We start from the raw sequence: 22,335 nt of genomic DNA on the forward strand, positions 1-22,335 counted from the left end.
TTCAGTTTATGCCTGTTGTCCTGGTAATTATTAAGAGGCTTTTACTCTAAAAACTGTTCAGTGGTCTTGGCTGGTTTGGGTCATTGAATAGAGCATCAGCCTGTGGACTGAAGGGTCCCAGGTTCAATTCCAGTCAAGGGCACATGCTGGGGTTGCAGGCTCAATCCCCAGTAGGGGGCATGCAGGAGGCAGCCTATCAATGATTCCCTCTCATCATTGATTTTTTTTTCTCTCTCTCTCCCTATCTGAAATCAATAAAAAAATTTTAAAATAAAAAAATAGTAAAAACTATTCAGTGAAATTGCATAGGAAGTCCTGAAACAAATCCATTTCATTTATGACGTAGGTGGTAATATAAGTCAATGGTGAAAGGATGTCATTCATTAAATAGTGTTGGAACAGAAAGAAATATAGTTGGCCTTTATCTAACACAGTGGTTCTCAACCTTCTGGTCCTTTAAATACAGTTCCTCATGTTGTGACCCAACCATAAATTGAAACTTTATAGCCTTGGTCCAGCTGGAAGCCTGGGTTGCCAAAGGCAACCAGCCCCTCCTTGAGCGGAGGCCACAGCAACCGGAAGCAAGTATCTGGGATTTATTTATCTTTTATAATTAAAACTTTGTAGCCTTGAGCGGAGCTCAGAGCCTGCAGGGCAGGCAGGAAGCTTGGCTTCCTCCATTGCCGAGGGCAACCCAAGCCTCCTACTCGCTTGAGCTCCATGGCCGCCGCCATCTTAGTTGGGTTAATTTGCATGTCTGCTCCTGATTGGCTGGTGGCCATGGCTTGTGGGTGTAGCAGAGGTATGGTCAATTTGCATGTTTCTCTTTTATTAGATTAGACTAGAGGCCCAGTGCACAAAAATGTGTGCACTTGGGTGTGGGGGGGTCCCTCAGCCCAGCCTGTGCCCTCTTGCCGTATGGGACCCCTCAGGGGATTACCACCTGCTGGCTTAGGCCTGCTCCCTGGGGGGATTGGGCCTAGGCTGGCAGTCAGACATACTCTGGCAGCCCGAGAGCCCTCAGGGGATGTCCACTTGCCAGCGGGGACCAGGCCTAAGCTGCAGTCGGACATCCTTAGCGCTGATGAGGAGGTGGGAGAGGCTCCCACCACCACCACTGTACTGGCAGCCATCAGCCTGGCTTGTGGCTGAGCAGAGCTCTCCTGCATTGAGCGTCTGCCCCCTGGTGGTCAGTGTGTATCATAGTGACCAGTCATTCCCAGTCGTTCTGCTGTTAGGGTCAGTTTGCATATTACCCTTTTATTATATAGGATGTTATTAGTCAATTAGAGGCCCAATGCACAAAAATTCGTGCAAGAGTAGGCCTTTATCCCCCTGCTTCTGGCACCAGCTTCCCTCTGGCACCCGGGACCCTGGCTGGCTTCCCTCTAGCCCTGGCTTCGTCAGGAAGGATGTCCAGAAGATGTCCGGTCTAATTAGCATATTACCCTTTTATTATTATAGATTATATCACAATACAGCTGAAAAAAGTGAGTAAAGGGTAAATTAGAAGACTACATTACTACTAAGTAGTTTTTTGGGTTTTTCTAATAACGAAGAAAGACAATATAAACAATGTGAAAAAACAAGCCCTCATGTTGGGAGAAGAGATTTGTAACACATGCAACTAAATTTGAATAAACAGAATTCTAGAAGATTAACCAAAACATACAATACACACAGAGTATAAAAAAGTGGGAAGGATATCAACTCATTTTACAGAACAGGAATCTAAGATGACCATTGATAATATAAAAAAGATTCTCAGCCTTACCAGTTATCCTGTCAGTAAAGTTGGAGATGCACATGTCTTTCATCTCTGCAGTTTCACTTCTGCGTGCACAACTGAGAGAAATGTTCACACATGAGCACTAGGAGACATTCATACAAATATTCATCTCAGCATTTTGTGTAATCGCAACATAAAAGTAAAACAATCTAAAATTGTTGGAAACAATCTAAATTTTATAAGCAGGGGGAATTGAGAAATAAATTTGGTATATGAAAGTATTCCATATAGAAATGAAAATTAATGAACCAGAGCAAAATTTATCAGCATGGAAAAATTTTAAACATATTAGAATAAAACCAAGTTGCAAAACACTACACACAGGCTTGTATTAGTTACAAAGTTTAAAGACATTCAGAAAAATACAGAGTCCTATGGTGGCATTGGTATACATTAATCCTACAATAAAATGTATGCATGGACAGTGGTCTGGATTTGACCTGTGGGTCATAATTTGCCACCCTGTGATGTATGACACACACACAGGAATTACTGCAGCAGTTAAGGCATTAATAATATCATCCCCTCTTACCGGCGGGAAAATTGATGTTTAGAGGCCTCGACTGGCATCATTGGGTTAAATCATAATAACCTTACGATGCTCCCAATAACCACATGGCAGTATCATTTTTTCGTGTATGTAATGCTTATAGAAGATCCTTTTCCTTCCTCTAAAAGTATAGTGAATTGTGGGGGTCTAATCTTACAGTTTTCCACAATTATAATCTTTAATAGTATGTTTAGGAACTCTGCATTGCTGAGGCGTCTTTACAAAAATTATTTCATGTATGATTTTCCTAGGTTTGCAACATGTTTTATTGTTCAAATGGAGAAACATACAAAAACTGGTTTGATTTAGTTTGTTATTAGATATGGATATCTTATAAGCCAGTTACTAATAATAGGTACCTTTATATAATATGCATTATTATTAAGCAGTTGTTTGTTGTTTTCTAAAGTCCCTTTTATGAAGCAATTTCTTTGTTTTGTCATGACGTGCAGTAATTGAGAATTTACTTATCTACATTTACATTCAAGGTCTAGGAAGTACATTTTTCCCTGTTGAATTTCATGGGCTAGAAGTTAGTAGGTATCAAGTAATTATGGCTCTTCTCTTTATGCCAGGGGTGGGGAACACCATTTGGTCTAGGCCTGCCAAGGCATTAGGGGTGAGTGAATTAAATGTTTGACCAAATTAGCAGGCTAATTTTTTTAAATTCTTTTTTTAAAAAATTCTTTATTGTTGAAAGTATTACATAAGTCTCCTTTTCCCCCCATTGACCTATCCCCAGCCGTTCCCACCCCCCAGCACATGCACTCACTCCCCCTACTGTCTGTGTCCATGGGTTATGCTTATATGCACGCGTACAAATCCTTTGGTTGCTCTCTTACTCTCCCCACCCCAGTTTCTTAAAATCGGGTTGCTGATAATTTTGTATGGCCCCTGAATGATGTTATAAATACCCGAGTGGCCTTGGCAGGAAAGAGGTTCCCCACCCCTGTTTATGCAGAAAGTAGGACTACTGCAGGCGTGTTGGAATATGTGCAAGGTTAAAGGTGGGGAATAAAAATTATCACAGTACTTTTTATCTCCAGGAGACTGAAATGACCTGTGTTTAAGAAAGTTTTAATATGAACCAGAGCCAGGACTTGAACCCATAAAGTACTCAAATAGATGTTCTTAGAGTATTAATTTTAAAAGAAGTTAGGATTTTTAGACAGAACGGTGATCTTACCAAGTATGTAATTATGTTTATTCTTCCAAACTAAAAATGGGATGTATTTTTTTCAGAGACATCAAACCTGATAATATATTGATGGATATGAATGGGCATATTCGGTTAGCAGATTTTGGCTCTTGTCTGAAACTGATGGAAGATGGAACGGTAAGGAAATATAATTTTTAAATTATTTCACCCACAGACATTTTTCTTACTACTTGTCTTCATCTGTTTAGAAACCACCTATAACAATAAAAGCATAATATGCAAATCGACCAAACCGCCGAATAACAGAACAACTGTCTGGATGACGATGCTATGACATGCACCGGTGGCAGGCCAGCCAAGGCGGGTGCAATGCGATTGGTCGGGGGGCCCCACGATCTCCCTGCAGAGGGAGGCCTAGGCCACCCTCTGCAGGGTGATCAATCGGGGGGCTCCGCGATCGATTGCCCCATAGAGGGAGGTGCAAGGCCACTGGCCAGTAGGGCGATCAATCGGAGGGGTGAGGGGAGACTCTGTGATCGCCCCAAAGAGGGAGGCCTAGGCCACCCTCTGCAGGGTGATCAGTCAGGGGGCTCTGCGATTGATTGCCCCAAACAGGGAGGTGCAGGCCTTCGGCCGGCAGGGCAATCAGTCGGAGGGGTGAGGGGAGACTCTGTGATCCCCCCAAAGAGGGAGGCCCAGGTCATTGACTGACGGGCTGCAGCGGGTGGGTGGGGCCTCCCTCTGCGGGGTGATCGATCACGGGACTCCCAGACTGCGAGAGGGTGCAGGCCGGACGGAGGGGGCGGGGCCCTCTCCCCAGAGTGCACGAATTTCGTGCACCAGGCCTCTAGTTTATTTATATTATCCATTTATCTGTCCACCCACCCACCCACCCATCCTTCTATGCTTCACCTTCTTCCCCAGAGGTATTTAGGCATACTTACTCATAGTGGGGCTTGTCTATAAAATCACATGCCATTTAAACTGTTCATATTAATGATCTGAAGATGGTCACTTAACGCCTCTTATGAGACCCTGTTTTTTCCTTCTTTAGCTGACCTGGTTATTATTGTACTTGAGATATTTTTACATTTCCAGATGGGCAAAGAAAATAAACCCTACATGGAGAAAGAAAGTGCAGCTTCTTTGCTTTCATTATATTTTTTTTGTCTTTCTTTTCTAGTTGATTTTCTGGAGGGACAGTGTTCAGAAATGAATGCTTTTACCAGGAAGTCCTCGATGTTGATTTAGTTTTGTGTTACCATTTGCCTTAGTTCTGCTAACTCGGGCCTCCGTTGTTTTCTTTCACTCACTTAAAATTTATATGCCCCAAGTTTATTCTCTTGTTTGTTTTGGTTTTTGTTTTTACATCAGTTTCCTGGATATATAGCAGAAGTCCAAATATATATCCTTTTAATTGGCATAAATGTTTTTAGAGAGCAGTTTAGTAAAATACATTCTAAAGACTATGAAAATGTCATATTATTCTGGACTAGTAATTTGACTTCTAAAAATTTATCCTAAGGAGGTAACTTAAAAAAAAAAAATCCTCACCCCAGGATATGTTTATTGATTTTAGAGAGCGAGGAATGGAGAGTTAGGGAGGGAAGGAGGGAGGGAGGGAGGGAGGGATAGACATCTGTTGGTTGCCTCCCCTATGCGTGGCACCCTGGCATTGAACCTGAAACCTAGGTATGTGTCTAGACCAAGATGAGCCTGCAGCCTCTTGGTGCCCCATTTGTTTGTCCATATGATTGTTAGATTTTTATTATCGGTTTATAGCCATAGTATACACACATACAAATACCCTTTCACAAACACAAGCTTGTAGACTTGCATTGAATTTAGAGATTTAAATATCCAGAGATTTTCTGGAAATTTATGTCTATAACATGGAATTTTACTATCCATGACTGGTGTCTCCATTGCTTTAGGTTTTCTTTTATGTCTGTTATTTAAGTTTTAAAATAATATTCACTGTAAATTCATTACCTTTAAGTAATGTTAGATTTGTTCTTAGGCGTCTTGTGGATATTTTGGGGGGTAGGGGCCTAATATAAACAACTTTTTAAAGTTTGTTGTTGGATAGCTTGTTGCTGTTATATAGGACCACAATTGATTTTTGTAGGTGTATCTTGAACCTATCAATCTTGCTAAATATTTTTATAAGTTTAAAATAATTTGTAGATTTTTCTAGATTTCCTACGTAGACAATTATATAATTCACAAATTATGATGAGCTTTGAGTTTTGGTCTTTCAAATCTTTGTGTCTGCTATTTTTTTCTCTTAACCATGCAGTCAGTGACCTTCAGCACACTGTTAAATAGGTGTGGTAATAGAGAGCTTCTTTGCCTTGTCCCTGACTTTAATGGTGTTTTTCCTGTAGTTTCAAATTAAGTATCATGTTTGCTGTAAGCTTTTTACTGGGTTAAGGAAATTTCTATTTCTGATTACTGTGAGTTTGTTGCTAGGGTTGTTATTGTTGTAATCAAATGATTTTTCTGCATCCACTGAGATGATATAAGGATATTTTTTCTTTAATCTGTTAATCTGATGAATGACATAGATTGTCCAAGTTAAATCATTCATTCTTTGGATCAACATAACTTTATCTTGAAGTTGTATTGCTATATCTGAACAAATTGTTAGATAGACTCTGCTAAAATTTTATATTAGCAAATTTAGATTGTTACCTGAAATTCATACCTGAGATTCATCATATTTGATATAGCAAATAATTTTCCTTCTCAAACTGTTCTTGTCTGATTTCTATTTTTAAGTTATTTTAGCCTTATAAAATGAACAAGGGAGTCATGTTTCCTCCCCTTGCCTGTTTTGGCTCTAGAATAGTTTATATAATACAAGGATTATCTGTTTCTTATATAATTGGTACAAATCACTTTTAAATCACCCTTGCTTTTGTGAGGTTTTGCTTTCTTCTGTTTTATTTTGTGTTCTAGGTAGATTTTATACTATTGATTCAAATTTTTTAATGGTTATAGGTCTCTTTGGTTTTCTATTTCTTCCTGAGTCAGTTTTGGTAAGTTATATTTTTTCTATGACCATTGTCTATTGTCAATGAGCTGTCAGTTTTATTGGTATAAAATTGTTCAGGCTGAACTCTTCCTAGTTTAAAAATCTTTTACATGCATAGTTTTTTCATTCCTAATGTTTGTGCTTTTCTTTTCCTTCATAAATTTTGATGTAGAGCATTTTACTATTTTTTAGTTCTAAATATTTTCCAACTTTAGTTAGAATTCTTCTGTGGACCATTAATTATTTAGATGTATGCCTTTTAATATCCAACATATTTAATTACTTCTAGTTTTATTTTAATGGAGAATGGGTCTAATTGATACTAGTGTTTTGGCATTTGTCACTGTTTGCTGTTTGATTTTGTAATAGCTCAGTTTTTATAAGTATTACAAGTTTATTGAAAAGAATACATTTTTTCTAACTTTTAGGTGCAGGATTCTATATAATGTCCGTAAGATTAAACTTGTTAACTGGTTCAAATATTTTATATTCTTACCAGTTTTATTTCTCTCTGATGTATTACCTTTTATGTAAAAATCCTTAATATGATGTTAAATTATTAATTTTTCCCTGTAATCATCAATATCTTTACAACTCTTTTGTAGCTATGTTGTTATTTAGAATCGCTGTTCCAGGGTGTTTTATATGTAAGTTAATAAATTTAAAAATGTTTAAATGATTTTGGCCTTAAAATCTATTTTGAGTTATATTAATATAGCTTCCTTAACTTTATTTTGTTTAAAACCTGCCTCATGTATCTTTTCTGTCCCTTTACTTTTTAATATTTTAGTGTCCTTATGTTTAGATGCAACTCTTTAAAACAGATTATTGCTGATTAAAAAAAAAAAAGTTTATTTGGCTCTGGCCAGATGCCTATGTTGGTTGGAACATCGTCCCATACACCCAAAGGTTATGAGTTCGATTACCAGTCAGGGCACATACCCAGGTTGCAGGTTCGATCCCAGGTCAGGGCTTGTGTGGGAGGCAACCAGTCACTGTTTCTCTCTCACATCAATGTTTCTCTCCTCTTCCTCTCCTATCCGCTCTCTAAAACAAATTTTAAAAAGCATATCCTTGGGTGAGGATTAAAAAAACAATGTTGATTTTGGTTTCATTTGTCGTGCAGTGTGATCTGCTGCCTTTTAATCGGTGAATTAGTCTTACGAATTCCGGGATTGGAGATGTATTTATTTCTGCTACCCTTTCTTGTGCTCTTTACTCTCGGTTTTGCTTGTTTGTTTACATACATGCTTGTGTTTTGTTTTTTCCCCTCTTTCCTGCATTCTATTGGCTTGGTCAAATTTAGTTTTATTTCTCTTTTTCGTTACTTCTTTGGAGTTTTACATTCTATTTCAAATATTTTAATGTTTATCTTAAATTTTTTAAAGTTTATAATTGACCTAAAATCTAGTGTTAATGTTTTCTACCATATTCCTAATTAAAACAAGAAACTTAGTGTATTTTATACCATACAAAAATTAGCTCAGAATGGATCGAAGACCTGAATGTTAGAGCTAAAACTAACATTGAAAGGAAACATATAGGGGAAGCTTATGACATTGGATTGGGCATTGATTTCTTAGATGTGACACCACACAACAGGCAACTAAAGAAAAAATAGGTAAATTGGAATCAGTAAAAAGTTTTCTGCATTTTTAAAGGACAGTCATCTTAGTGAAAAGGTAACCTATGGAGTGGGAGAAAATAGTTGCAAATCATGTATCTGATGAGTTTAATATCCAGAATATAGAGAGAACACCGACAATTCAATAACAAGTAATCCAATTCAAAATGAGCAAAGGACTTTAATAAACATTTCTCCTAAGAAGATATACAAATGGCCAACAAGCACATGAAAAGATGTTCAACATCACTAATCATTATGGAAATGCAGATCAAAACCACAATGAGATACTATCTCATACCCATTAGAATGGCTACCATGACAAAGAACAGAAAGTAACAAGTGTTGACAAAGAAGTAGAAAATTGGAACCCTTGTACACTGTTGATGGGAATGTAAAATTCTATAACTTCTCTGGAAACAGTATGGCAGTTCTTCAAAAAATTAAAAATAGAATTACCACATGATCCAGGAATTTCACTTCTGAGTACATACTCCATAAAATTGAAAGCAAGGACTCAGAGAGATATTTGTACACTATGTTCAGTAGCAGCATTATTTACAACTAGAGGCCTGGTGCACAAATTCGTACACAGGTGGGGTCCCTCAGCCTAGCCTGCAGGATCAGGATGAAACTGGCTCTCCAACATCCCCCGAGGGGTCCCAGATTGTGAGAGGGTGCAGGCCAAGCCAAGGGACCCCACCAGTGCACGATCAGGGCTGGGGAGGGACGCAGGAGGTTGGGCAGCCAAGGAGCGACCACAGGAGGGCTCCAGGGCGTGTCCAGCCAGTCTCACTCAGTCCCGATCGGCCAGACCACAGCAGCAAGCTAACCTGCTGGTCGGAGCATCTGCCCCGTAGTGGTCAGTGCACGTCATAGTGAGTGGTTGAGCAGCCTTAGCATATCATTAGCATATTATGCTTTGATTGGTTGAACAGCTGACCAGACACTTAGCATATTAGGCTTTTATTATATAGGATAGCCAAGGAATGTAAGTAACTTAGGTGTCCATTAACAAATAAATAGATAAATTAAAAATGGGTACAGTTTCAGTGTTGAACAATGAACAGTTCTAGAGATGGATGTTGGTGATAAGTGCACAACAGTGTAAATGTACTTAATGCCACTGAACTGTACACTTGGAAATGGTTATGATGGTAAATTTTATGGTATGAGTATTTTACCACAATTAAAAATAATAATTAAAAAGTAAATAAAGATAATGTGTAATAACATAAACATTAGACCACTTTAAGAAACTTAGACCATTTCAATCCTAATTGCACCCTTAGTGACAGGTTCTTGTTTCTAGGATTTTAGTTTCACCTCACTTTTCAGTGTTCAAGTAGTTTCCTCCTCCTCTGCCACCTTCTTTTCCTTCTGCTGCTCCTCCACTTCCTCCTCCTCCTCCTTTTCCTTTCCTCCTTTCCTCCTTTTCTTCCTCATCACTAATAGCTTTGTTCACAATTTTGCTAATTGTAAAAGTTACAAAGTTAACTAATGTCTTTGTTCACCATTGCTTCTGGTATCACATCTTCCATCTGGGTTAACTTTCTTATTTTATGAAGTATGTTCTTTAGTGCTTCTGTTTATCTGAAAGGGTCTACATGTAGTAGTTCACCCAGTCTTTGTGTGAAAATGTCTTTATTTAACCCTTATTCTTCTATCATAGTGTAGATAGGTAGGGAATATAATTTTGGCAATTATTTCGTCTCGTCACTTTGAAGAAACAGTTCCATTTTCTTCTGACGGCTATGTTAGCATTAATAATTCAGCTGTCAGTTTAATTCTGATTCCTTGCTAGGTAATCTCTCTTTATTCTTTAATGTTTTTAATCTCTTAGTTTTTGGTGCTCTGTAGTTTTTAATTACAGTGTACATAGAAGTGTATCTGGTTTTATTTATCTTTTCATATCTTTCACATATTTACTGTATTTTTCATTTTAATGACTTATTTCTAGGACTTCTATTTGATTTGATTTTTTTCATCATTTTGTTCTTACGCTTTTGATTAAAAAATAAAATGTCAGAAAGTTAAAAATATTTCATGAAGTGGAACTGATACTTGTTTGGAGTCTAAGTGTATTGGTCAGATTTCTGACTTGCTCGTAATGGGATATTACTCATTTAGGTTATGTGATTGGGTTGGCAGCTCATCTTCGGTGGGCGTTTATGTGTGAGAATCCTGTGTAACCATCTGTGAGCATGTGCCTCCAGAGTTGTTTTAAGTTTGTTATGCCAGGCTTTCTGGGGCGCCTAATATGGTGCCAGTAGTTTTGACAGTTTGTTGGCTTGAGAACATCTGGACCATGGAAGCTCTGTGAACCAAAATGCCAGGCGGTGGGACCATGTGACCTAAGGTTATGGACTTCTGGAGGAGGAAGTTTCTTCACACGTCAGCTGCAATCAAGATGGGCAGAAAGTCTTATCTTCTCTGCTGAGTGGCAGGGTTTTGAAATTCAGCTTTTTGTTTACTCTCCAGGGTAAAGGTTACATGGGCAACCTCTCACTGCAAACCTCATGTATGCTCAACGCCTTTCTTTTGTCCTCACGTTAAAATCCAAGTAATAGAAAGTGAAAACTAACAGCTCCCCAGGCCCCCTCCTGCTTTAATGCTTACCACCCCAGGTTCTCCACCATTTCTCAATTTCTGGCCCCAAAGAGTTCTTTTTTTAAACGCTTATGTATGTTTATTTTAAAAGGTTGTTACATTTTATCTAGTATTTTTAAGAGTTTGGAACGGAGGAGTTTTCAAATTACTTAATCTCAGTATTGCCAGAGATAGTCTATTCTAATGATTACAAAGACTGGTAATTTAGTCCAGGAAACTCAGAATGTTAACCAGAATTCTGCCTTGAGAATGTTCATTTTTTGATAAGTTCTTTTAAATCTTACAAGGAACCAATTTTCTTTTAATTGAAAGCTTCTTACAAAATTGTTCCCAGGATCATTTTTAGCTATCACTTTCTAATTTACATCTAACTTGCCTTAATTATATGTCCAACTATTTTTCTCTATCGGAACTTTATTTTTTGAAGGATATATTTTTCCTTTTATATAACTTTTTAATTAAATAGTTTGTAGGACATCATTATAATTTATTTCCTTAGGTTTTCATTAAGGTATTTAAAAATGATCTCCAGGTTACTGATAAGTATCAGCCAAGTTTTTTTGAGCGGTTTTCTCCCGTAACTAATTGTAAAAATTTTTTTATGTATACATGTTAGGCAGATTATCAATAATAAGAATGTTCTAACTACATCTGATAGAACAAAGGCAGGTAGACATAAGTATATACGAATCAATTGTGAATTCCTTCCAATGCAAAAAAATACCAGTTAAAAAAAAAAAAGAATGTTTGAAACTAAATATTGAATTTTCTGGCTGTGGTGTTTATCCTATATTGTTACCCTAAATGTGTCAATTCAGTAACAACTGTAATAAAGGTTTTATAATATTATAAAATCTGAAGAACTATTAGTGTAGAGCGGGGGTCCTCAAACTACAGCCTGCGGGCCACATGCAAATACAAATATTGTATTTGTTCCCGTTTTGTTTTTTTACTTCAAAATAAGATATGTGCAGTGTGCATAGGAATTTGTTCATAGTTTTTTTTTAAACTATAGTCCGGCCCTCCAACGGTCTGAGGGACAGTGAACTGGCCCCCTGTTTAAAAAGTTTGAGGACCCCTGGTGTAGAGATTATGTAAAATTTAATTTATATGTACAAGGAAGCTAAATTCAGATAATGACAAAATTATAGTTTTGAGATACTGTCTATTGTGTAAACACATGTAAATACTTTCAAAATTATTTGTTTCTAGTATAGTAGATTGCTAAAAGTGTGAATTTCTTCAGGTTCAGTCCTCAGTGGCTGTTGGAACTCCAGATTATATCTCTCCTGAAATCCTTCAAGCCATGGAAGATGGAAAAGGCAGATACGGACCCGAGTGTGACTGGTGGTCTTTGGGAGTCTGTATGTATGAAATGCTTTATGGAGAAACACCGTTTTATGCAGAATCTCTGGTGGAGACATATGGAAAAATCATGAATCACAAAGTTAGTATACTTTACTATTTTTCAAATTGATGTAAATAATATATATAATAAATTGAATGTGATATTTAAACAAAATATTTTTCTAAAAACAGTATATGATCTAATTTCTCTGCTAATAGGGAACATGACAAACATGAATAATCAAAGTCCATTAACTCTACATAAGATTATTGGTTCTAACCCTCTACTATATTTTATTAGAGGAGAAGGTAATAAGTAGGAAATTAAATGGTTTCTAGGAGAATAACAAAGATCATAAGCAGATATTTTTTAATCATTACTACTACAGTGATAAATGATATGCAAATTAAAATAAGAATGAGAGCCCTAACTGGTTTGGCTCAGTGGATAGAGCATCCGCCTGCGGACTGAAGGGTCCCAGGTTCGATTCCGGTCAAGGGCATGTACCTTGGTTGCGGGCATAGTGCGGAGTGTGGAGGAGGCAGCTGATTGATGTTTCTCTCTCATCGATGTTTCTAACTCTCTATCCTTCTCCCCTCCTCTCTGTAAAAAATCAATAAAATATATTTAAAAAAAATAAGAATAAGATACTTTCCCCCCTGTCAAATTGATAAAGATTAAAAGAAAAATTGTACTTTGTACTTTAAATAATCCAGTGAGATGGGCCTTATTTTTTCAATTATACTTTTATTGATTTCAGAGAGGAAGGGAGAGGGAGAGGGAGATAGAAACATCAGTGATGAGAGAGAATCATTGATCGGCTGCCTCCTGCATGCCCCCTACTGGGAATCAAGTTCACAACCGGCATGTGCCCTGATCAGGAATTGAACCATGACTTCCTGGTTCATAGGTCAACGCTCAACCCCTGAGCCATGCCAGCTGGGCTAGATGGACATTATTGATAAGAATATAAATTGATGTAACCTTTCCGTCAAGAAGTTTATAAGATTGCATCTAGAGTCTTTAAAAATGGTTGGGACTTTTTAAAAAAATCTTTATTGTTGAAAGTATTACATATGTCCCCTTTTTTCCCCATTGACCTCCTCCAATCTGCCCCCACCTCCAGCCCTCCCATGCCCCCGCCCCAGGCCTTCACCACCCTATTGTCTGTGTCCATGGGTTATGGATAAAAGGTCTTTGGTTGATTAAATGTTTGGAACTTTTGATTGACCAACTTCGGCTGCAGTAATCTACCCTCAGGAAATCTTCACTAGAATAAAGGTGTATGTACCAGAATACCTATTCTACTATTATTTATGATCACCAAATATTGAAAATAATCCAGATGCACAACAGGAGTGAATTAATAAAACTTTAATCCACTTAATACCAAGTTAAATGGAAATAGATTGATCGGTCTCAGAAAATTGTGAGAAATTGCAAACACTTGGATTGTGACTAGGAGTATTCCATAAAGGGAGTGATAATCTATTCTTTTTACTTGGTTCTACTGACACATTTATGATTACTTGCTTCACACATATATAAACCAGTTTTATAGAATTTATGCTCTTCTACCTGGTTGCAAAGATAATCTGGTAAATAGTGGTGACGAGTTGAAAGACAGTGAATAGCTACAGAGCTGTAGAAAGCATGAAAGCATTTCAGAGGGGAGTCATTGTACTATAACATGATGGTTAAGAACACAGATGCTGGAGTCAAGACAGTTTCAGGTCAAATCCCAGCTCTGCCATTTACCAGCCTGTGGCCTTGAGCCAGTTGCTTGAGTTCTGTGCCCTAGTTTCCTCCTCTGTAAAAATTAGGACAATAATAAGCACCTTCTGCTTACCCCCCTACGGCTTAGAGGGTTGCTGTGAGGATTAAATGAGGAAAGCACTTTTAATAGTGTCAAGTACATGTTCCATTTTAAAAAAATGGTTATTATTAATCATTAGTATGTGACTTGTATGAACCCTTTGTACTCTTGAAATATCCAGGCAAATTCTATTTTTAATGAATTCTCTTGATTCTGACAGCAGTTTAAGGTATTTTAGCATTTAATTTATTCTTACTACAGTGAATGTATGACTTAGTCACACATGAAATTAAAATTGTTTAGGAAGACATTCTTTTCTCACTTATTCCCATATTTTCTTCAGTGTCTGTACCTTGTATCAGTATACTCTTAGAGATATTTTGAAAAGAAAATGCATTTTCAAGAAAATAAATGTTAACCTCCTTATAGTAAGTTAAATGGTGATTTATAATGTGTTTCCATTACTCTCTGTATAGGAGAGGTTTCAGTTTCCACCTCAGCTGACAGATGTGTCTGAAAATGCCAAGGATCTTATTCGCAGGCTCATCTGTAGCAGAGAACATCGACTTGGTCAAAACGGAATAGAAGATTTTAAGAAACACCCATTTTTCAGTGGAATTGATTGGGATAATATTCAAAACTGTGAAGCACCTTATATTCCAGAAGTCAGTAGCCCAACAGACACATCGAACTTTGACGTGGATGATGACTGTTTAAAGAATTCAGTGAGTATGACGTTGTGAAGATCTGTCCCTGTTTCTTTTTAACATGGTTCTGAAGCAGCTTTATGGACCACCTTATCAGCCATCAGTCAGATAGTTGTGGCTTCTAGTATTTATTCACAGATTCAAGAAATCAAGAGAGTGTACTGACGCCAACATAGTTATTCATGACTAGGAGCAAAGTCAAAATGCAAAGGTTTACTTATTAGATTAGTTACGTCTTTACGTTTCCTAAGAAGAGGACAAATTAGATGCTTAAAAAAGTGAACTTCATGATGGCAAATCTCTCCTTAAATTCCACTATGAAATTAGATAAAATTGTTAACCATTTCGGGGCTTGACACATTAATCCAAGGTAAAAAATTGAGAAGCACCTATTCATGAAAAACCACTGAACTTGCTTAAAAACAGCTGCCTCCCCCTCCCCCCCCCCCCCCCCGCCCCCCACCTCAGCTTGGGTGGGGCAGGAGAGCTGCTAGCTTGCAGCTCCTTATACACCCAGCAGCTTTGCTGCCCAGGGGGCTGCCTGGATTTGGAGCTAAATAACCCATGCCCAGTGGTATTGCCACTAGAAACGGCAAACTTGGTAGGAAATGAATGGGTAAAGGAATCTACAGCCTTACTATCCTGAGGTTGTAGCCGTGTTTGAGGCTACTGGCAGACCAGCAGGTTAGCCAAATACTCAACCATTTTTAGCTGTGTGAAGTACTAAAACAGGCCAGCATAGTTTGTCAACCTCTGCCCTAAACCATTATGTTTTATCAAATTAGAATTTATAAAACTAAGAACATAAAATTGTTGTTTTTTGCATTTTTAGCCTTTTTAATTGACTTTTTGTTTTAATTCAATTAATTTTTATGGTTTTAATTCTGCCCTAAGATTTTTATATTAATTTTATATCATTTTACACTGTTCAGTAAGTACCATATTCAGGGCAGATAAGAGAAAGACAAGTACTGATGACTTCACTTATATGTGAAATCTAGTGAACAAAGTAAAGAAATAAACAAAATAGAAACAGACTCATAGATACAGAGAGCGGACTGACAGCTGTTGGGGGTGGGGGAATACTGGGGAGCTGGGTGCAAAGGTGAAGGGAATCCTATCTAATAAAGAGGGAATATGCTCACTGACCCCCACACCTTCGCAAATAAGGAGGGAATATGCTAATTGACTGCCCCGCCCTCAAAGATGGTGGTGCCCACAGCCACAAGATGGCAGGAGAGGGCAGTTGGGGGTGATCGGGCCGGCAAGGGAGTAGTTAGGCGTTGATAAAGCTGGCAGGAGAGTGGTTAGGGGTGATCAGGCTGGCAGGCAGAAGTGGTTAGGGGCAGGCAGGCAGGCAGGCAAGCGAGCAGTTGGGAGCCAGCAGTCCCGGATTGTGAGAGGGATGTCTGACTGCCGATTTAGGCCCGATCCTAAACATCCCCCGAGGGGTCCTGGATTGGAGAGGGTACAGGCTGGGCTGAGGGACACCCCCGCCCTCCCCCCGCCCCCAGTGCATGAATTTTGTGCACCGGGCCTCTAGTAATAATAATAAACACAAAAACACTTCAGACAACAATATGGTCATTATCAGAGGTGGAAAGGGGGATAAGGGGATAGAGGAGGTAATGGGGGGATCAGCGGTGATAGGAGACTTGACTTGGGGTAGTGAGCACACAACACAATATACAGAGGATGTATTATAGAATTGTACACCTGAAGCCTATATAGCTTTATTAACCAGTGTCACCTCAATAAATTCAATAAAAAAAAAGAACCTCTCTTATACTTGCCTTTCTCAGCCTCACAACAAAAGAATTAAATAGACTTTTCCTCATCAGTGTTTTATTACAGGAACTATATTTACTGCTAACAGAAATTGTGAGTCATTCCTAATTAAATCAATTCTGATTACTTAATAGTTATGTTCAGTAAAGTTGCTGTAAACACTCTAATAGTGAATGTTGAGCCATTGCCCCTAGGGGAAGGTAGGGTTAGGTTCCTGTGAGCCTGTGGTCAACATTTTCGTCAACCGATAAATACATAACCTTGTTTTATGTGTGTTCCTGTTTCAAGATACCTTAATATTTAGTAGATATTGTTGGTTAATTAACACTGGACTCACAGCCAACAGCTCTGTAACTCATGCCTGAATGAAGCTTATCTAACACATTTTTTGGTGAGACTCCTCACACAGCCTTCTTGTTTAGGAACAAAAGACGGCACTTGAGTACTATGCTTGGGGGCCAGTTTAACAGCAAAAGCACCCATAAAAGGCACAAAAATGTGGAAAGCATGATGCACTTAGACCCTGCAAAGAACACTTGCTTACAGTCTGAGGGATGAAGTAGAAGGCGAGCATCCCTTATTCAGTTCCAGCTGGGGACGTGTGTGTAGGGAAGCCTGGACTTTCCTTTGCTCTGTACCTGTCTGCTAAAGCCGCGGTCGCCAGCTGGTGGTCCACAGACGCCGGTGGTCTGTGAGGTCGAAGGGTTGGAGACCACTGTGCTAAAGTGCTGCGAATATTGATTGGGTTACAGATAAATTTTAGTGACCAGGCAAATTGGCAAATATGGACCTCATGAAAAATGACTGTATTCAATATCAGACTTTATTTTCATTTTATTAGAATTTTACAATAGCAGTGTTTATGGTCTAAATATTATGTCACCTAAATAGCTGTTCCAAACTTTTCAGTATTTCTAAATTGAACAGTCACATATTGCCTATTGACAGTTAATATTTATAGTCCAACCTACAGGTCATAGTTATTTATTTCTCACCAGAAGCTTTTATCTCCTATAGGAAACGATGCCCCCACCAACACATACTGCATTTTCTGGCCACCACCTGCCATTTGTTGGTTTTACCTATACTAGTAGCTGGTAAGTTTGAAAAGTTAACATAATTTGGACAATTTAAAGCAAATTAAAATGAGTTGTTTAAAAATTGATAATGTATAAAACAACTTTGTAAATCAAAAAATTTAAAAATGGTGAAGCTACTGCTGGAATAAGTTAAATATTTCAAAAGGAAAAGAACATAGAAGAATCATAACTCATTTTGGAGGAGAAAGAACAGTTAGCCCAGAAATCTAACTATTAACAATGGGGCAGGAATTCGAGGAGTCCCCTTGCTATTGAATAAATTTTCTCTAGGTGTCAAGAATCAGCACTTTCAGCTCATTCATCCTAGCCATCTTTGCTCTGACCCTCATTCCACTCATATCTTCTTTTTACTCCTTACGCAGTTTACATTTCAAGGACAATAATTATCATCACTCCTTATAAGTGCTCCCTCAATTCCTTAGCTATCTCACTTTGTTACGCTAGTTTTGCTAAGTTGACACTCATTATTACTGCCTGTACCTGTGCAGTTCAGTGTCTAGAAAAAAAATCTGTGACCATTCTTACTGGTCTCTAAGGTCATGATTACCAACCTCCAGCTGCATGGCCACCTCCCTTCTTACTGCATGGCACCTGTGCTGTGTCACCCTAGTGTAGCCCCCCCTTCCGCTCTCCTCCGTGTCTGTTTCACATTGCAGATGTTCCTCTAAAACCTCTGTCATCCGCACTCTCAGCTGGCGATCTCTCTTCTCTTTGACTAAGAGTAGATAACTTCCGTAGCGCCCATCACATTTACCACCTGCAGACCTCTGGACCCTTATCTTCTTCTTTCTAGGCCTGGACTCCGAGTCCCTCCGTCCCCTCTTGCTTGCTGTTACAAGTTTTTCCCTTTCTGTGTCATTGGCATAATCAGAGCATTCACATGAGCCCATAGACATGCAGGTTTTCTCTCCCATCTTAAAGCAGAGTGTAACGTCTCTTCATACCACTTTCTTTACCCATTTCTCATCTCCACATTATAGCAAAATTACTTCCAGCTGTTGTCTATATTTGGCGATTTTTTTTTCTCATTCTATTCTTTCTGACACCACCCCAGTCAACTTTGCAAGCTGCTTTTGTTGATGTCACCTCTGACCTCCATGTTGCTAAATTTAATGATCATTTCTTTTTTTAAAAAAATATGTTTTTATTGATTTTTAGAGAGAGAGGAAGGGAGAGGGATAGAGAGAGAAACGTCATTGATCAACTGCCTCCTCCACGCCCTCCACTAGGGGATTGAGCCTGCAACCCAGGCATGTGCCTTGACCGGGAATCGAACCGGGACCTCTTGGTCAGGGTTTGAAGCTCAACCACGGAGCCATGCCAGCCGGGCTAATGATAATTTCTTGGTCTTAGTTGCTCAGTCTCATTTTATTTGTCATGTTTCCTTCCCATTAAAACACACTCTTCTCTTAGCTTCCAGGGCACTTGCCTGATTTGTCCTTATCTTTCTGGCCACACCCTCTCATCCCACATCTGCTGCCCCCTTGTCCCATAGCTTCATCTTTGGATCTTTCCACTGATACTCGGGTGCTCTCTCAGGTACTTATGATGCTCCTACTGTGTACCTCCAGCCTGAGACCTCTTTCCTCTCTTCTATTTAAAATCTCTTAACCACCTACTTCAAATGTTCACAACTTGGGTTCTTATTTTCTCTGAACCTGTCTGAGTGGTCCTGCTAAAAGTTAAGTCGGAACATGTCATTCCCCCCTTTAGGACTGTCCCCACCTCTGGTTACTTTATATCTTAACTCCAAATCTTCCCTGATTGTGTCTACTACTACTGTTCCCCTTGCTCATTCCACTCCAGCCACACAGGTCTCCTTCCTGGCCCAGGAACATGCCAGTCATCCTCTTGTTTCAGGGCTTTTGCACTTCTATTCCACGGAGCTGGAATACTTCTCCCGATATTCCTAGAGTCCCTCTCTCCCTCTGTGAACTTTATTCCGAGTTACTTTCTGAGTGATGACTTTCCTGACCACTTTACCTAAATTTTTATTTTCTCCCGCTCAAACCTTCATTTCTTCCCTTCCTGCTCTTGTTTTCTCCTTAGCATTTAACATTATCTAATGTACTGAATATTTTACTTATTTATCCATTTATTTTTGTCACTGGAATATAAGCTCCACATTGGGCAAGTTTTGTTTTGCTCACTGCTGAGTGTCCAGGACTTCAAATAGTTTTTTTTCTAATTGCATTGCATTAAAGAAAGCATTTCACCTTTGAATTCCCAATTCCAGCGAAGGGGCCCTTGGGTGGTGCTTTTGACTAGTAATTCACATTGATGGTTACATCGTTTCAAGCTACCAATAACCCTGCAGCGAACGTCATTTTATAATTTTTTGTTTATTAAAAGAAATACAGGGTAATTTGGGCAATTTAAGTTTCCATTTTTAAAAATGCTTCTAAAAAGTCGTTTATGCTGATTTTGGAAAAAGAAGTGTTTTGCAGTCATTGTAGATGGCTGGCGGTAACTGGATGTGCAGGTCCGTGTTCCACAGGGTGATGGGGTTGCTGTTCAGTGTGAACCCACCTCGTTGTCTCTTCTCCAGTGTTCTTTCTGATCGGAGCTGCTTAAGAGTGACAGCTGCTCCCCCTTCTCTGGACCTCGATGCTAATGTTCAGAGGACTCTAGACAACAACTTAGCCACCGAAGCTTATGAAAGAAGGATTAAACGCCTTGAACAGGAAAAGCTTGAACTTAGTAGAAAGCTTCAAGGTAAATATATTTTAAAGATAACATTTTTCCTTTTTTGAGGTGGACTCACAGTGTTAGGAACTGTTCTTTATAAGTGGTGGTTTTATCTTGAAAAAAGTTTTTTTATTAAGTAGAAAAAAATTAAGTTGTTGAAATTTATGGAGAATACAGTATAATGTTTATGTAAAGGCACAAAATTAAGAGTAAACAAAATGGCATTTGTTTCCACAGGTGTATGTATGTACATGTATAAACACACATACACACACGTACACACACACACTATAAAAATGTGTGGGAATAAATGTCTCTGGGGAGAGGAAAATGGGACTACTAGGAAAAAAGAAACCCTTCTCATCCTAGTAAAACATGTTATATTGCTTTTCCTATTCTATTTCCTCAGCTTTTAAAAGTTCTAGCTCTTAGCAAACTGTCATTCTGTACAACATGAGTAGTGTGTAATATTTGATGATTTTAAAATGCACCTTGGTTCTCTGACTGGTGTGGTTCAGTAGTTAGAGCAGGGGGTCCTCAAACTTTTTAAACAGGGGGCCAGTTCACTCTCCCTCAGACCGTTGGAGGGCCGGACTATAGTTTAAAAAAAAAAACAATGAACAAATTCCTATGCACACTGCACATATCTTATTTTGAAGTAAAAAAACAAAACGGGAACAAACACAATATTTGTATTTGCATATGGCCCGCGGGCCATAGTTTGAGGACCCCTGAGTTAGAGCGTCAGTGCAGGGACTGAAGGGTTCTATTCCTGGTCAAGGCCTCGTACCTAAGTTGCAGGTTCGCTCCCTGCCCCTGCCAGGGTGCATGCAGGAAGCAACCAGTTGATGTGACTCTTTCACGTTGATGTTTCTCTCTCTCTCTCTCTTCCCCAACCTCCTTTCACTCTCTCTGAGAAGCAATGGAAAAAATATCCTCAGGTGAGGATTAACAAAGAAAAATCAGATGCACGTTGGTGAAGCTTTTAATATTCTTACTTCTTGGTCTCAATTCCTTACCTTGGATGATTTTGTCTTCCAACTGTATCTCTTCCACTCCTTCTCGTGATAGCAGGGTATCTTGAGATTACCGTATCTAAAATTCTTTATTAATTTCTACTTCAAGCAAACCTCACATAATCTCTTGCTTGTAATTTTCTAGTGAACTCCCTCTGGTGACTTCACTCCAACATTCCTTTACTTCCACCATCACCTGTGTTATCTGGAAAACCCTGGTGGGGCTGGGCTGCCTGTCACTGTGCCCAATACCAAAGGCAGGGTTGGATCATATAGGTGTTTATCGAGAAGGCAGCCACCCAAGGAGACAGGGCGCTTACAAGCATTCAGATCCTGTCTTACAGCAGGTGCAGGGGACAGGACTATAAAGGGGAAGGGGTTTAGGGGGAGGCGGGGACGGAGTGCAGCTACGGGCAGCCTTGGAGGCCCGCAGACGTCAGCTGTTGTCCTTCAATGAGATGATGTTGATGGGATGATGTTTTGACTCCTGATGGGTCGGTCTGACCCTGCTTATTGGTTCCACTTGCTGGATTCACAGCTGAGTCACCACCTCAGTCCCTTCACACAGGCCTTGAAAAGGAAACTTAAGAAAACTTAACCCCATATTCAGATAGGTATACATGTTCTAAGATTTAATATAATATGATTCTTTTTCAGGTTAATTCGGGTGCTTTGTCTATCAGATTATAAGTCCCCCTGTCACCTACAATTCTGTCCCTCCGCCACGGCTCCTCTTCTGCCCTCAGTTCTCATGCTGTGTCATCTGTCATCATACCCTTCCTTATACCCTCAAGTCTGTTGCCCTCTTTTAGTTTGTCAGATGCCCGTGGTAGAACTCCAGTCCTGTTACATACACTCTAACTGCGCTGAAGGTAGTTTACTTAAAACACACAACATGCTGACTACTTCACATTCATGAACACTGATCTCAAATTGAGTCTTAATCCTGCCCAGTAGTCCTACTTTTTCCTTAGCCCATTGTCCTGCCCTGTGTTGCAAAAGCCAACAATCATTTCCCAGTGGTCATCGTGTCACCCATCAGCGTTTCACCCTCTTGACCACTCCCCCCTCCGAATAGCTCTTTCTGCTTTTGGCTTGTGGGG

The 22,335-nt window shown here is 39.1% G+C and overlaps 1 protein-coding gene across 8 annotated transcripts in view; it reads left to right on the plus strand.

Annotated features, from left to right (window-relative positions):
• The window catches only part of CDC42BPA (CDC42 binding protein kinase alpha), a 193,063-nt gene that overhangs the window by 80,380 nt on the left and 90,348 nt on the right, over positions 1-22,335 (plus strand). For all 8 annotated transcript variants that reach the window (XM_081114445.1, XM_081114446.1, XM_081114447.1 and 5 more), the window contains exons 6-10: positions 3,582-3,675; positions 12,016-12,216; positions 14,410-14,658; positions 17,446-17,525; positions 20,077-20,243. In XM_081114445.1, coding sequence (XP_080970571.1) covers positions 3,582-3,675; positions 12,016-12,216; positions 14,410-14,658; positions 17,446-17,525; positions 20,077-20,243 — 791 coding nt within the window. The remainder of the gene's footprint in view (positions 1-3,581; positions 3,676-12,015; positions 12,217-14,409; positions 14,659-17,445; positions 17,526-20,076; positions 20,244-22,335) is intronic.

The sequence above is a fragment of the Myotis nattereri genome (genome assembly GCF_964212035.1).
Source record: "Myotis nattereri genome assembly, chromosome: 20".
Classification (NCBI taxonomy): Eukaryota; Metazoa; Chordata; class Mammalia; order Chiroptera; family Vespertilionidae; genus Myotis; species Myotis nattereri.